Source organism: Stegostoma tigrinum, chromosome 7, assembly GCF_030684315.1.
Source record: "Stegostoma tigrinum isolate sSteTig4 chromosome 7, sSteTig4.hap1, whole genome shotgun sequence".
Lineage (NCBI taxonomy): Eukaryota > Metazoa > Chordata > Chondrichthyes > Orectolobiformes > Stegostomatidae > Stegostoma > Stegostoma tigrinum.
The window spans coordinates 5,904,609-5,921,933 of NC_081360.1; the positions used below are offsets into that span (position 1 = coordinate 5,904,609).

A 17,325-nucleotide genomic window follows, 5' to 3' on the forward strand; every position below is an offset into this window, starting at 1 on the left:
GAATGCATCCCATGAGGCCCAGAGGGCTTAACAGTCTTTAGCCTCATTACTTTCTCTAGCACTTCTTCTTCTAATGATAATTACTGTATTTATTTCTTGGCCTTCTGCCCTTTGAATACTTAGCAATTTTAGGATGCTGTTCGTGTCTTCTATGTGAAGACTGATGTAGTGTATTTATTTAAGTCCTCTGCTCTTGGTTCCCATTATTATTTCCCCAGGCTCATTCTCTAAAGGGCTATACTCACTTTGTTTCTTTCTTCATTTTCATATACTTAAAGAATCTGCTGCTGTCCATCTTTTCTTATTTTCCAACTCTTAAAACAAATTTCTGGACACCCAATCTAGCAGTATTCAGTGTTAAATTTGGTCTGGTAATCATGCCTGGGAAGTACCTTGGGACATTCTAATGCACTGAAGCTATTATACAAGCATGCATAGTAAGCTTCAGATCTAAAGTAGACAATACCTCTGTTCATACAATCTAGCATAGCCATTGTCACTTTATGATCCCCAAGAAGCTATTGATCTAATCTAATCTTCCTCTCTTGCTCTTTTCATGACACTTTGCACATTCACAGTACCTAACAAAGTCAGAGCCACTCTACGTAGAACTGGTCTACAGAGACTATTTGCACACCTTTGCACTTACATATTTTACACTTACTGTATCCTCACAAGCTTCAGACTAGAGCCAGGTCATGTAGAAAAAAGCAGAACAAACAAAGCAAAACTCACACTTTATAACAATCATTTATTGTTTTACACTGCACAGTATAAGAATTCCATTGAAAATTTGCATCAAAATTCACACTGGCGAATCAGATTCAGCAAAAATGCAGGTCAAAGTACTGTGGAAATGAATTTGACCTTACAATAATTTCAAAATGTAAAAACAGTTCAGTTCTGCAACATCATTAATACTGTGATGATGCTGCCACTTTAAAAATGTTATTCTGTCGTGGGTTTTTTTTTGAAGAGAGGTTGGACAGGCAGAGGTACCGATGTGACTACAGGAAATAATCTAAATTAATAGTGTGGGGCTGGAGGAACACAGTAGGCCAGGTAGCATCAGAGGAGCAGGAAAGCTGATGTTTCAGGTCAGGAACTTTCTTCCGAAAGTTTCGGAAGAAGGGTCCTGACCCGAAATGTCAGCTTTCCTGCTCCTCTGATGCTGCCTGGCCTGCTGTGTTCCTCCAGCACCACACTGCGTTATCTCTGACTCCAGCATCAGCAGTTCTTGCTGTCTCTGGCTAAGTTAACAGTTTAATAGGCTTTTATTAAGTTTAAAAAAAACAGTTGTAACAATGGAAGGTGAGTGGCCAGCTCTCTCAGACCAGACTTTCTAGTTTTTTTCGCTGCAGCAGTCAGAAGCTGTTTGGGTCCCACAAGAGTTGGAGCTTTAGTAAACTGATTCCTAGCTGCTACATTCTCTGAAATCTCTCTTGTTGTTGTTTCCTCCTGCATTGGAGAATTGCATGTAAGAATCTGTGTCTGAAAGTATCTTCTTGCCAAGAGGTGCGTTTATGGGACATTACTACATTGGAACAGCAATGGGTACTGTGCCTATTATTCATTTAAGTTTTCCAATAGCTAAGTTATTCTAAATTCCTCTTTCTTTTGCTTGCATTTTAACTATAGTGTTTAAATAAATCATGTTTTGTTTAATAATAAAGTGTGAAGCTGGATGAACACAGCAGGCCAAGCAGCCTCTCAGGAGCACAAAAGCTGACATTTCGGGCGTTGGCCCGAAACGCCAGCTTTTGTGCTCCCGAGATGCTGCTTGGCCTGCTGTGTTCATCCAGCTTCACACTTTATTATCTCGGATTCTCCAGCATCTGCAGTTCCCATATCACATGTTTTGCTTAACATTATTTGACCAGTAGCATCGCATCTGGAACATGCACGTCACATCTACCTTTAAAATATAAAAAAAAGGATGGGCTCGGGCTACCATCTTAAAATATTTTGAAGGGGTCTGGTCTGGTCTGGTCCACTACAATACTATGAGTGAGAAATATTTAAATGATTGATAAATTGAATGTTCATACCAAACAGTGGTCAAGGTTGATAATTTTCTCGATTTTATTCTTGTGTTAGAATAAAGTACCTGAAGAGTAAAATTATTCAGTTTGTTTTAAATAATGGAAAATAAACATTGTACTTCAAGGTAACAATGTTGTTTTTAAAATCAAGTTCTTGTTTTCTTACAAAATTTAAAAGAAAACTTTCATTTAGCCCTTGTGACATTGCACAGCATTTTTCAGACAATGTATTACTTCTGATGAGCTACTTAATAGTAGTTAACCTTGGGGTGGAAGCAATATACACACAGAAAAATCCAGTATTTATCAGTCAGGTCACCCACTAAACTGTGTTATGATGTTTGAGGGTTAAGTGCTAGTTCAAGACAACTTGAGTTTTGAGAGAGTGGGCCACTAGGATCTTCTTTGTACACTCAAACAGACAATTAATTAATTAACGTTACAATTTAATGGGAGACTCCACCTCAGTATCAAAAACTGAGCCACCAACCTAAAAATGCAATTAATTTAATAATAAGTCTTCTGAGAAAATGTGCAGCTTCTACTGAACCAAGGTGACAGCTGCATTAATTAATTCACATAAAACAGTTTACTCTTTATGATGCCACTTAAGTTTAGTTTGTTTAAAAGAACAGAAGATTATCCAGTAACCTACAAGACCCAGCTCATTCAGAGATAGTAAGAACTGCCAATGCTGGAATCCAAGATAACAGTGTGGAGCTGGAGGAGCACAGCAGGCCAGGCAGCATCAGAGGAGCAGAAAAGTTGACGAAAATCTGAAGAAGGGTCCTGACCTGAAACACCAACATTCCTGATCCTCCTCCAGCTCCACACTAAGAACCAGCTCATGATGATTTTACTATTCAGGGAATTATCTTGTTAATGACAGTTGAAATAAAAAACAAATTACCTGCAATAATCAATGCAGCAACAAGACATGTTAGTAAAAAAATCTTTTCAGACTGTTACATTACTGCATATAATGAGTACCACACAAGTTGCTTATGAGGTAGTTTTAATTTGGTTGCTTCACAAGGTGAATACACATTATAGAATGAATGTGCATACATTGACCAACCATGCAAAATTTAGTCCACAAAATTAGTCCTAAATCCCAGACAGAACACAAGAATCGCTGCTGTGGCCATTCAAAATATTCACGAAAAGTACTTATATTTTGCATTGTATCTCAATAATGGAAGAACAAATTGAGAAAATGTTTGGTGCTAGACTTGGACATTTAAAACAAAATTTTGTTTCGTTCTTTAGTAAATGATATCAGTTTAGTAAAGACAAAAATATTCTGCATTGGGAGTAGTCAAGTGGCAGCTGGCTTCAAAAATTAATTGCAAGCAAAGGTATCTGGATTAAGCAGCATATCTCTAGTTGTAATACCTGCTGTAATTGGTGCTGTAAAGACTGAATTTGATCAGTTAACTCCAGAGCCTCCTTTTGGACCTCATCTCTGTTCTGAATAACCTGCTGCAGGTTATCTGTCAGCTGGCTAATAATACCATTCCTCTTCTGTACAGCCATCTCTAAGTCCTGATGGGACCAGAACAAAATTAGAACATTTAGTTCTAGTTTATTACAATTACATATTTTATGCAGTAAATTTAAGACAGCAAGATACAGCAGCAGAAGTATTCCATTCAGCCAGTTGAGTCTGCTCCGCCATTCATTTTGGGCCAGACTGTTCAGGAGAGATGCAATGAAGCAATTCTACACACAAAAGCTGGTTGATGTGAAGAACTCTTCCACAAACGGAAGCAGATGCTAGCTCAGTTTTTACCTTTAAATTTGAGATTGATAGTTACAGGTTGCCATCCTAAATATATACCCATTATCCCAACTGTAATCTATTAGTTAGCCAATCCTCTCTCCATGCTAACATATTACTCTAACATCACGAACTTTTATTAAATAAACTAGCGTGTGAACTTTATCAAATGTCTTCTGTAGATGCAAACATAATGCATCTTGCTTGTTCCCTTCTGAAAGAATTCTAAGTTTGTCAGGAATGATTTCCCCTTCATGAAGCCATGCTGACTCTGCTTGATCATATTACTTTATGCATGAAATTATGAAAGCACCTATTTGCGCCAAAAAATAACTTTAAAAAAAATCAACATCTGCAGGCAAAAACTGTGTATCCGCAATTTTTAAACCCATTTTTAACAAGCTCCACAATTGTGAGTTTCATCATTTGTGGGGATTCTCAAGAGTTGGGGGAATGACTGCATGTATTTCCAAATATTCTGCCAATAAAGGATCCTGCAAGATTACTACCAGTGCAGAGAACATTTCACCGGCAGTTGTTTCAACTCCAGGGACAGGGGAGCAGGGACCAGGCATCCACTATATGTGTAACTTCATACTTCAATATCCTGGGATGCATCTCATCAGCTCCAGGGGAGTTATCAGTCTTTCACCCGGATCACCTTCCATCGCAAGATAAAAACCAAAAGAACTGAGGATGCTGTAAATCAGGAACAAAAACTGAAGTTGCTGGAAAAGCTCAGCAGGACTGGCAGCATCTGTGAAGAAAAAAATCAGTTAACTTTTTGGGGCCCAAAATATTAACTCTGATTTTTCTTCACGGATACCGCCCAGACCTGCTGATCTTTTCCTGCAATTTCTGTTCATTTTCTCATTTTCTCCCTTGATGACCTGTTTGGTCAACTTTTGTCAATTTTTAAGATGCCCACAATCCTCCACCTTACTGCTAATCTTTCCACATGGTATGTGTTCTCTTTCAGTTTGTTGTAACCCTTAACTTTCTTGGTGAATCACTTATTGGCTCATCTCCTTCCTAGAATTCTTCCTCACTGGAACATATCATTGCTGTGAGCCATGAACTTAAACATCTGCCATTGTTCCTCAATTGTCTTTGCTGTTAAACTCCTTCAACCAGCTCAGTCCTCAATCCTTTGTATTTGAGCAGTACTATTATTTAAACAGCACAGTCGTTTCTGACCCAAATTCTTCCAACTCAAACCGAAAGCTAAACTCCACCATATTATGGTGCCCGTTTCCTAGGGGTTTTATACACTCATGTCATTTATTAAACCTGCCTATTTATGCATCAGCAGGTTCAAAATAGCCGTATCCCTGGTTGGTTCCATTCTAGGAAACTGTTTCTTATATACTGGATGAACTCTTCAAGGGTTTTCCGTCATATGGCCATTCTGATTTACATGAAGATTAAAGTCATCCATGATTAATGTACTGCCTTTGTTACAGTCCCTCATTATCTCCTGATTTATTCTCTGTCCTATCATATAGCTACTGTTAGACCTATAGACTAATAAAGTACTGCTACCATTGTCTTCTTTACCCTTTTCTCCTTTCCTCCATCCACAGTTACTATGCCTTCAGAGTCACCATCATTTTACGCTGTTGCACTTATCTCATTCTCTAACAATACTATCCCACCACCCTTTCCTTTCCACCTGCCATTTCAAAAAGTTACATACCCCTGAATATCTCAGCAATTGCTATAAGTTCACAACCTTAAACCTTAATTATTAGCACAAATATATTTATTGTGTTCCGGCTACTATATGCTTTTAAGTAAAGAGCCATGATTTATGCCTTTCTACCATTTTTTTCCCTTTTGACCCAATTTACTGTTGTTTTATCCCTTCCTGCCATATTCTGGGTAACGTTTCCAAATATTTGCTCTCCCAATTAATCTAAAACCCTTTTTACAGCCTAATTATTTCATTCATCAGGACAGGACACTAATGGCAGCACAGTTCAAGTTAAACCCATCCCAACAGAACAGCTCCCTCAGAGTCATAGAATCAGAATACAGAGGAGGTCCTTTGGCCCATACAGTCTCCACTGCCAAAAATATACTACTACCTACACTTGTGCCACGTTCCCACACTACGCCCATAACTTTGAATGTTATGACGCTTCAAGTGCATATCAAGTTTTATTTTTTAAAAGATTGTAATGTGTCCCCACTCCCAGGCGGTGCATTCCACACACCCACCACCCTCGCACCAAGAATCTCACTAACCTCTGTTCCTCTGAGCTTCTTAGAGTCTTGCCATTCATTGTGCATTCTCCCGTCTTGTTCCTTCTTCCAGGTGTATCAACTCACATTTTTCAGGATTAAATTCCATCTGTCATTGATCTGCCCACCTGACCAATCTGTTGATATCTTCTCATAACCGAATACCTTTCTCCCCACTGCTAATCACACTGCTGATGTTTGTGCCTTCCGCAAAGTAACTTATCATCCTGCCCCCATATTCCCATCTATATCATTTATGAATATCACAAACAATAAGCAGCTCAACACTGATCCCTGTGGTACATCAATGGGCACTGATCTCCAGTCACATTAACAACCTTCTATCACCATGTCTTCTGTCACTAAACTGATTTTGGATCTAACTTGCCAAGTTACCATAGATCACACGTTCTTTTACTCCCTTCTATCTCAATACTTGGGACAGTGCCTCAAAAACCGAAACACATTTTACCCACACCAATCTTTGAGCCACACATTTAACTCCTTGATTTTGTTTACTGTTATGCTAGTTTGCCCACGGCTCCAGTGGTAATCTAGAGATTAATAACTTGCAGATTGGTGGAGTGAAGGTGGTGGCATAGTGGCAATGTCACTGGCCTGGTAATCCTGAACCTGAGGAGAAAATTCTGGGGACGTGGGCACCATAGCAGATGGTGACAACGTGGCTGACTTCTAACTATTCTCTGAGCAATAAATTCTGGCCTAGCCAGCAACACAGATATTCCATGATGATATGGGGCTGGACATTCTCAGCATACATGCAAAAATAGAGAGAAGCATTCCAGGAGAACGGTGTGATCAACTGTAACAAAGGATGCAGACAGGTTGAGAAAGGGTTGGAAAGCCTTCTGCTTTTGTTAGAGACTGTCATAAGCCATTGCTCTCTTGCCATTAGGGCAAATGCCAGAGAACTGGAGGATAGCTAATGTGGTTCCACTTTTCAAGAAGGTGATAAAGATAAACCAGGGATAAACCAGTGAGTCTCACATCAGTGGCAGGGAAACTACTGGAGAAAATTCTGAAGGAGAGAATTAATCACCCATTTACAGAAGCAAGGTTTGATCAGGGATAGTCAGCATGGTCTTGCCAGATGAAGGTCACGCCTAATAAATCTGGTTGAATGTCTCAAAGAAGTGAGCAAGTGTGTAGATGTAGCTTATAAGGATTCCAACAAAGCCTTTGACAAAATACAACATGGGAGACTGATAAAAAAGGTAAAAGCACATGGGATCCAGGGTAACTTAGTAAGTTGGATCCAAAACTGACTAGGAGGTGGTGACACAGGGTGGTGATAGAAGGCTGTTTGTGACTGGTAGCTGGTGTCTAGTGACATACACAGGGATCAGCGCCGGTGGCTTCACTGTTCACGATGTAAGATTTTAGATGGCTTTCTGTACTTGACCACATGATATACATATCCGGACTCTCAACAGCCATTGTTTTCAGCGTTTACCCAATTTATCATTTTTAAGTCCAAATGAGTAACCTCAATTGCCTGAATTAAAATCTAAATGTCACAGCCTTGTCATTTACTTCAACTGTCCACAGGTCTGTAATTTTACTGTTTTAATGCTGCCCTTCCTAGTGTCAATGGTAATATCTGTATATGTGACTTTCTACATATGTGGCCGACTGTACAAATTAAGTGATTAGTAAATAGTGAGGCCCTAACAAAAGTCTTTTCAGGTCACCACTTGTTACATTCTACCATTTATAATACTTGGCCATTAATCAATTCCAATGCCTGTCAACTATTCAATTTCCTAACCAAGTCAATAATTTGCCATTAAGTTTCAACTTTAGTTAACTACATTTTATATGGGATTCTCGGAAGTCCAATACGAATAATACATATCCACACTCTCCAGGACACTACTTTAGCCAACAATACAAATAATCAAAATTTGTAAGGCATGATTTTTCTTTAGTGTTCCTTAAATTATATTATAATTATATATTCTAATAACTTCTCAACAGGTTTTCAACTAAGCAGTAAGCCACCCTCCACAAATGACCATAAGTATCTCCTCCCATCAGCGAACAACAGTGGTTTTATATATAGTTTGAGGGGCACCGCCACGTGAGCACAGAGAAAAGCAAGAACTTTAAGCTTCCATGTATCACCTGGACTATAGCATAGCATTTCAATCTAAAAATTGGCTCCAAATCGAAAGAGCATTTGAAGATTATAATTAAAGCAACTACAATATTCTCACCTATGTCTTTATACCTCAAGGTGCTACCCCACTGCTCTTGGGGATTTGTCACCTTTTAAGGGACAACTTTTTTTTTACACAGAGTGATTTGTGTATGGAACGAACCACCAGAGAAAGTAATGGATTCAAGTACAGTTTATAACATTTACAAGACATTCGGATAAGTTCATTAGAACATAGAACATTACAGCACAGTACAGGCCCTTCGGCCCTCGATGTTGTGGACCTGCCATACCAATCTGAAGCCATTAATAAGAAAGGTTTGGAGGGATATAGGCCAAGTGTGGACAGGTGGGTCTAGTTTAGTTTGGGAACATGGTCAGCATGAACTGGTGGGACCAAAGAGTCTGTTTCCATGCTGTGTGACTCTATGACTCAAAGTGTCATTAATTTTGCTATCACGGATATGGTTTACAATAATAATTTCAGATATGATCAGATATTCCCCAATGCTCAAGTAAATTTATCACCTGGAATAATACAAAGTCCCGCAGATGAGCTGGTAACAGGTCAGATTCGGTGTGTTGGGGCTGCATCGTTAAGCCTGACACGGTCAGGCTGGAGGGACAGAAGAAAAGACTCCTGATTGTCATCCAGTGAAAAAAGGCATGAATACAAAATGTCATGTGAGGATAGAGTTAAATGTAATGGCCTCCACAGGCAAAGAGACTACCGACACTCAAAAGTTTACTTGAGCAAGATTCACAGAGGGCTGTCATAATTCACAAACCATGAACTGCCATAAGTCAGCACCTAAAAACACCAGCAAGCTACTGATATTTAAAACATTTAAAAAGATATTTTTCTTAGTGATACAAAAATTTAGTTTTGCACCCAGAGTTTTGAGTATGAGCTAATTTCTTTGGCAAAAACCAACAAAATGATTAATGTGGTTAGCTGCCAGGATATATCAAAGAGAACAATGATGAGACCATTTGATGCACAGTTAAGTGATCAGAATATAGAAATGAAGTTAATTTCAGTGGCAGCACAGAATTTAAAATAGCAGAAAATACTATAACCCAAAGCTTTAATTGCTCTAACTGTTGGAAATACTTGACATCTGTACCTGTTGCATTTGCTCACTGTCCTGGTGGCTAGACAGTAGCTCCTGCAGATCCTCTAGCTCAATGATGAAATGTTCCAAAGCTGTTTCTTTGTCTCGCAACTGCCCTTCAAGCTCAATTATTCTTAACCGGCAGACATGGAGCTCTGAAGGATCACATTCGATACTATTTTTCACTTCTTTGTCCTACAAGACATCATATGATTTGAAAATTTGATTTTGAATAATATAACATTATCACGTATACAACTGTGGGGAAAAAAAAGGGTTTAGATACCAGTACACATCTGGCACACGATAGTAATTGCATTGCTTCTAAAATGTATCCACAAGTCTAACAAAACACAAATGGGCAAATGAAATAACTGATTTATAGTGTAATTATAATATTATCTAGATTGAGCAGGTCAGATAAGCGCTTAAATTACAAGTGATCTGATATGGTGATGGTCAGGCTACTACTATCAGTCATACACTTGAGAAATTGCATACTCGATGTCTTCATCAAGTTGGTCTTTTTCCTACATTATGGCAACATTTGGACTTATGCATAAAGAACAGTCATCTGGTGAAATAATAAGTAAACCGTAATCTAACCTTCAAAGACAAAAGGACAGAAAATTGTGGAATGGAGGTAAGATGCCAATGGAACATGAAACACAACATACAGAAAGCAGTATTGCTAATGTGTGAATTCCCAGGAAAATGAATGAAAAAAAGTGCAAGAAAGCAAAACATTTATCAGGCATTCTGCATAATTTTGGAACATGATTACTCTTAAATTTCTCTTTAGGCATAAGCATGCACAGAACACAATCTAAACACACAAAAAAAGAAATTTTACAGCAAAATGCAACATGCAAAAATAACTTGTATTTTTGTAAAAAACACAAAACAGACTCTTCTGAGGAAGAAATTGTACCACCCCACCAACCTGCAGATACAACGCATCATCCTCCGACACTTCTGCCATCTACAATCCGACCCCACCACCCAAGACATTTTTCCATCCCCACCCTTGTCTGCTTTCCGGAGAGACCACTCTCTCCATGACTCCCTTGTTCGCTCCACACTCCCCTCCAACCCCACCACACCCGGCACCTTCCCCTGCAACCGCAGGAAATGCTACACTTGCCCCCAAATCTCCTCCCTCACCCCTATCCCAGGCCCCAAGATGACTTTCCATACTAAGCAGAGGTTCACCTGCACATCTGCCAATGTGGTATACTGTATCCATTGTACCCAGTGTGGCTTCCTCTACATTGGGGAAACCAAGCGGAGGCTTGGGGACTGTTTTGCAGAACACCTCCGCTCGGTTCGCGATAAACAACTGCACCTCCCAGTCGCGAACCATTTCAACTCCCCCTCCCATTTTTTACATGACATGTCCATCATGGGCCTCCTGCAGTGCAACAATGATGCCACCCGAAGGTTGCAGAAACAGCAACTCATATTCCGCTTGGGAACCCTGCAGCCCAATGGTATCAAATGTGGACTTCACCAGCTTCAAAATCTCCCCTTCCCCCACCGCATCCCAAAACCAGCCCAGTTCGTCCTCTCCCCCCACTGCACCACACAACCAGCCCAGCTCTTCCCCTCCACCCACTGCATCCCAAAACCAGCCCAGCCTGTCTCTGCCTCCCTAACCTGTTCTTCCTCTCACCCATCCCTTCCTCCCACCCCAAGCCGCACCTCCATTTCCTACCTACTAACCTCATCCCACCTCCTTGACCTGTCCGTCTTCCCTGGACTGACCTATCCCCTCCCTACCTCCCCACCTATACTCTCCTCTCCACCTATCTTCTTTTCTCTCCATCTTCGGTCTTCCTCCCCCTCTCTCCCTATTTATTCCAGAACCCTCACCCCAGCCCCCTGTCTGATGAAAGGTCTATGCCCGAAACATCAGCTTTTGTACTCCTGAGATGCTGCTTGGCCTGCTGTGTTCATCCAGCTTCACACTTTATTATTTTCTGAGGAAGGGTCACCGGATCCGAAATGTTGGCTCTGATTTTTTTCTTCACAGATGTGCCAGACCTGCTGACCTTTTCCAGCAACTTCTCTTTTTGGTCTTGTGTTTTTATGTTGGAATATCTCAAAGCAGTTACTATTTGCAGTGTGCAACTTTGAGACAAGTGTTAAGGGAGTGTCACAGGAAAAACGTGGAATGAGTGTCAAAGATTCCAATACACAAAACTAAATTCTAAAAGCTTAAGCCAAACAACATGAAAAACTGCCATACTTCAGGCAGAAAAGTTTGGGACTTCAAACAAAATCTCACCACAACTGCGTGCCCTTCTGCTGTACTTGTGCTTGACAGTTCACCATCAACCTGGGAAAGCAAAAGTAGAACATGTAAAAAGTTGAAATGCAGGAGAATCACAGTGTACAATTGAGAATTCGGCATCTCTTCACTATTTAGAAAATGTAAATCTCACCATATCAAATCAACCTTCACAACAGTTTTGACACTCCACAGGAAACTAAAAACTTGGCATTTTTCATCTCTCTGGCCTTGTTAAATAATTTGTTTAAGCTTTGAATTGTGAGTCAGAAAGCTATTCAAATGAAAGGTTTTCACATGAATGACATCAACAATTTGCCAAAATCTGGCTTTAGCTACTGTCAACATTCATTCACTCACCACTTTGTGGCTAGGTACTCTAGGACAAAGATAACTCAACAACTATAACTTGAGTGTGAGTCACCAGCCCTGTGTAAAAGACGACAGATCTGGCAACCATATAATGTGGAAATGACACTGCTCAAGTGCAACAAGTAAAAAATTATAATATAGACATTTGGTGATAGAAATTCAATGCAGAGCAGGATACAATGGAAAGGATGCTTTGTCCTGGATGTTGTCAAGCTTCGAGTGTTGTTGGGGCTGCACTCCCCTAGCGGAGCATTTCATCACATTCCTGACCTTGCCTTGTAGATGATGGACAGGCTTTGGGGAGTCAGATGAGTTACTCACTGCAGTATTCCTAGACTCTGGCCTGTCCTTGTAGCCAGTGTATTTATGTGATTCGTCCAGTTGAGTTTCTGGTCAACGATAGTATCAAGATGTTAATAGTGGGGGATTCATTGATGGTAACACCATTGAATTGGAAGACAATGGTTAAATTAGCGCTTATTCATGATGTTCATAGCCTGGCATTTGTGTGGCACGAACATTACTTGCCACCCCAAGCCTATATGTTGTCCAGATCTTGTTGCATTCAAATGTGGACTGCTTCAGTATCTGAGGAGTCGCAAACGGTGCTAAACATTGTGCAGTCATCGGCAAGCATCCCCACTTCTGACCTTGCGATCGAGGGAAGGCCATTGCTGAAGGAACTGAAGATAGTTGGACCTAGGACACTACTCTGAGGAATGCCTGCAGAGATGTCCTGCAACTGAAGTGACAGACCTTCACAACCACATCTACCTACGCATCTGGTATGACTCAAACCATCGGAGAGTTTGCCCCCAATACCCATGGATTCCAATTTTGCTAGGGTTCTTTGAAGCCATACTCGGTCGAACGCAGCCTTGATGTCAAGGGCTGTCACACTCGTCTCATCTCTGGAATTCAGCTCTTTTGTCCACATTTGAACCAAGGCTGTAATGAGGTCAGGAGCTGAGTAGCCCTGGCAGAACCCAAACTGGGCATCGCTGAGCAGGTTATTGTTGAAGGTGTTGTTTGACAGCACTGTTGATAACCAACTTCCATCACTTTACTGACGATTGAGAGTAGATTGATAGGGTGGTAATCGGCTGGGTTGGATTTGTCCTGCTTTTTACGTACAGGACATCCTGAGGCAATTTTCCATGTTGTTGGGTAGATCCTAGTGTCGTGTGGTTCTGGGAACGGCAATTTTTGGAGCACAAGTCCTCAATACTATTACCAGAATGTTGTCAGGGCCCATAGCCTTTGCAGTATCCAGTGTCTCCAACCATTTCTTGATGTCACATGGACTGAATCGAATTGAAGACTGGTATCTGTAATGCTGGGGAACACTAGAAGAGCACTGAGTATTACCACGAAAGCTTCAACCTTACCTTTTGCACTGATATACTGGGCTCTTCCATCATTGAGGATGGGGCTATCTGTGGAGCCTCCTCCTCAAATGAACTGTTTAATTGTCCACTACCATTCATAACTGAAAATGGCAAGACTGCAGAGCTTAGATCTGATCCGTTAATTGTGTGAAAGCTTAGCACTATCATTTGCTGCTTAAGTTGTTTGGCATGAAAGTAGCTCTGTTTGGTGGCTTCACCAGGTTGACACCTCATCTTCAGGTATGCCTGGTGCTGGTCCTGTCATGTCCCCCTGCACTCTCCAGGAAACCAGGGTTGATCCTCTGGCTTGATGGTAATGGTTGAGTGGGGGATATAGTAGACCATGAGTTTACAGATTCTGCTGCTTTTGATGGCCCACAGTGACTTATGGATGCCTAGTCTTCATTTTGTAGATCTGTTTGAAATCTGTTCCATTTGGCATGGCAATAGTGCCAAACAAACAACATGGTGGAATTATTCTCAATATCAAGGCAGGATTTTATCTCTGCAAGGACTGAGTGGTGGCCGCTCTTACCAACGCTGTCCTGAACAGATGCATTTGCAGCTGGCACACTGCTAAGGATGAGGTCAAGTATATTTGTCCCTCTTGCTGGTTCCCTCACCACCTGCTGCAGCCACAGTCTCACAGCTATGTCCTTTAGGACTCGAGCAGCTTGATCTGTATTGTTGACATTGAAATTTCCCACCCAGAGTACATTTTGTGCCTTGCCATCCTCAGTGCTTCCTCCAAGTGTTGTTCAACATGGAGTAGTACTGAATCATCAGCTGAGGGGGAACAGTTTTTGGCAATCAGTTGGAAATTTCCCTGCCCATTTTTTAGCTGAAGCCACAAGGCTTCATAGGGTCTAGAGTCAATGTTGAGAACTCCCAGGGAGACTCTCTCCCGAATGTATACTACTGTGCCACCACCTCTGCCCAGTCTGTCCTGCTGGTGGAACAGGACATGTCCAGGGATGGTGATGTGGTGTCTGGGACATTGTCTGTAAGGAAGGATTCCATGAGCATGACTACGTCAGGCTGTTGCTTGACTAGTCTGTAATATCGCTCTCCCAATTTTAGCACTACCATCTGGGGGCTAGTAAGAACTTTGCAGGGTCAACAGGGTGTTTCTGCTATTGCTTTTTCCAGTGCCTAGGTCAATGCCAGGTGATTTGCCCAGCTTCTTTAAGTCTTTGTCACAGTTAGCAAAAATGAATGGCTTTCTAGGCCATTTTATAGGGTAATTAAAGTAAACCACATTGCTGTGGGTCCGGGGTCACATGTAGGCCAGATCATGAGAGGATGGCAGATTTCTCTCTCTGAAGGACATTGGTGAGCCAGATGGGTTTTTACCCCTCTTGTCGGTTCCCTCACCACCTGTTGCAGATCCAGTCTAGCAGCTATGTCCTTTAGGACCCGATCAGCCCAATGTGTATTGCTGATATTGAGATCTCCCACCCAGAGTATGACAAATGATTTTATGATCGTTAATAGATTCTGAATTCCAGACTGTTTAAGTTTTTCTGGATGCGAGTTTGCTCACTGAGCTGGAAGGTTTGTTTTCAGATGTTTCGTCACCATTCTAGGTAACATCATCAGTGAGCCTCCGACGAAGCGCTGGTGTTATGTCCCGCTTTCTATTTATCTGGTTAGGTTTCCTTGGGTTGGTGATGTCATTTCCTGCGTTGGTGACGTCATTTCCTGTTGTTCTTTTTCTCAGGGGATGGTAGATTGGCTCCAAATCAATGTGTTTGTTGATGGAGTTCCGGTTGGAATGCCATGCTTCTAGGAATTCTCGTGCGTGTCTCTGTTTAGCTTATCCTAGGATGGATGTGTTTTCCAATCAAAGTGGTGTCCTTCCACATCTGTATTAAGGATACGAGTGATAGTGGGTCATGTCGTTTTGTGGCGAGTTGATGTTCATGTATCCTGGTGGCTAGCTTTCTGCCAGTTTGTCCGATGTAGTGTTTGTCACAGTTCTTGCAAGGTATTTTGTAGATGACGTTCGTCTTATTTGTGGCCTGTATAGGGTCTTTTAAGTTCATTAGCTGCTGTTTTAGTGTGTTGGTGGGTTTGTGGGCTACCCTGATGCCAAGAGGTCCGAGTAGTCCAGCAGTCATTTCGGAAATGTCTTTGATGTAGGGAAGAGTGGTTATGGTTTCTGAGCCCGTTTTGTCTGTTTGTCTGGGTTTATTGCTGAGGAATCGGCGGACTGTGTTCATAGGGTACCCATTCTTTTTGAATACGCTGTATAGGTGATTTTCCTCTGTGCTGCAGTGTGTGGTGGCTCGTTGGAATAATGTTCTAATGCAGCTTCACTTGTGGGTGTTGGGATGGTTGCTCCTGTAGTTCAGTATTTGGTCCGTATGTGTTGTTTTTCTGTAGACGCTGGTTTGAAGTTCTCCATTGGCTGTTCACTCTACTGTGACATCTAGGAATGGCAGTTTGTTGTTGTTTTCCTCCTCTTTTGTGAATGTTATGCCAGTAAGGGTATTATTGTTTAAGTATTTTTAATCAAATTCAAATTCCACCATCTGCCGTGGCTGGATTTGAACCCAGATCCCCAGAACATTAGCCGAGTTTGTGGATTATAGTCTAGTGATAACACCACTAGGCCATCGCATTCCCTAACAAGATTTGGTGATCCACAATCTGGATACGTTCCTGAGAAATAACTGAAATCTATCTTGACCATATCTGTCATTTGATGTGCTCTGTAGGATGTTCCAGCTTGCAGTTTGTTAACTAATATTTATCTGATGTTAATTCTGAATGTGAGGTAACAAAGTATGGAGCTGGATGAACACAGCAGGCCAATCAGCATCTCAGGAGCACAAAAGCTGACATTTCGGGCCTCGACCCTTCATCAGAAAAGGATCTGATGAAGAGTCTAGGCCCGAAACGTCAGCTTTTGTGCTTCTAAGATGCTGCTTGGCCTGCTGTGTTCATCCAACCCCACACTTTGTTAGCTCGGATTCTCCAGCATCTGCAGTTCCCATTAATTCTGAATGTCAGTTTACAAGTTGTACATGTGAATATATACATACAATTTGTGCACACCAATAAATACAAACATATAAATTAGGAATAGTCAGCCACATGATACTGGAGAGGGTGCAGAGATGATTTACCAGGTTGTTGTCTGGGCTGGAGAGTTCCGTTATGAAAAGAGACTGGAGAGACTAAGGGTGTTTTCAACAGAGCAGAGAAGATTGGGAGGGGACATAATCAAACTGTATAAACTTATGGAGGGACATTGATAGCATAAGCAGGATGGAACTTTTTCTTTTGATGGAGGGATCAAATGACTAGGAGGCTAAGATTTAAAGGGGCAGAGAATTAGAACAGATGTGAGGCAAAACCTTTTCACTCAAGAGCATCGTGGAAATCAATGCCTATAAAAGGTGGTAGAAGCAGAAACCATTCATCAGATTTAACAAGTTTGTAGATGTACATTTGTGATGCAACAGTATACAATAGTACAGGCCAAGTGCTTGAACGTGGATTTAGAATAGTTAGATGGCTGTTTTTTGACTAGTGTGATGGGCTGAGGAGCCTTTTTCAATGCTGTAGATCTCTGTGCCTCTATTGGGCTGTCACGTTTTAGATGCGCTAATGAATGCATTTGGAAAAGATATCTCCTTTTGTGAGAGAATCTACATTTTTGGGGCATGGGTGTCACTAGCAGGGCCACCATTTATTGCATGTTCCTATTTGGGCTTGAGAAAGTGGTGGCAATGTAGGGCTAGTGGCCACCAGTTACAACTGAAGACAGAAAAAATGTTCTTCTGACAGTCACAAGTCACAGAGGTACACAGGACGGAAACAGGCCCTTCAGCCCAACTAGTCCAGGCCGACCAGGATTTCCTAAATTGAACTAGTCACATTTCGTTAGTTCAGTTTCTTTTGGAATTC

At 41.3% G+C, this 17,325-nt stretch overlaps 1 protein-coding gene across 6 annotated transcripts in view; it reads right to left on the bottom strand.

Annotated features, from left to right (window-relative positions):
• pcnt (pericentrin) overlaps positions 1 to 17,325 on the bottom strand; it is a 323,443-nt gene that overhangs the window by 280,342 nt on the left and 25,776 nt on the right. For 5 of the 6 annotated variants that reach the window (XM_059647013.1, XM_048534228.2, XM_048534229.2 and 2 more), the window contains exons 3-5: positions 11,648 to 11,698; positions 9,373 to 9,555; positions 3,438 to 3,587 (exon numbers count right to left, since the gene is read on the bottom strand). In XM_059647013.1, coding sequence (XP_059502996.1) covers positions 3,438 to 3,587; positions 9,373 to 9,555; positions 11,648 to 11,698 — 384 coding nt within the window. The remainder of the gene's footprint in view (positions 1 to 3,437; positions 3,588 to 9,372; positions 9,556 to 11,647; positions 11,699 to 17,325) is intronic. The other variant, XM_048534231.2, reaches the window with a different exon arrangement.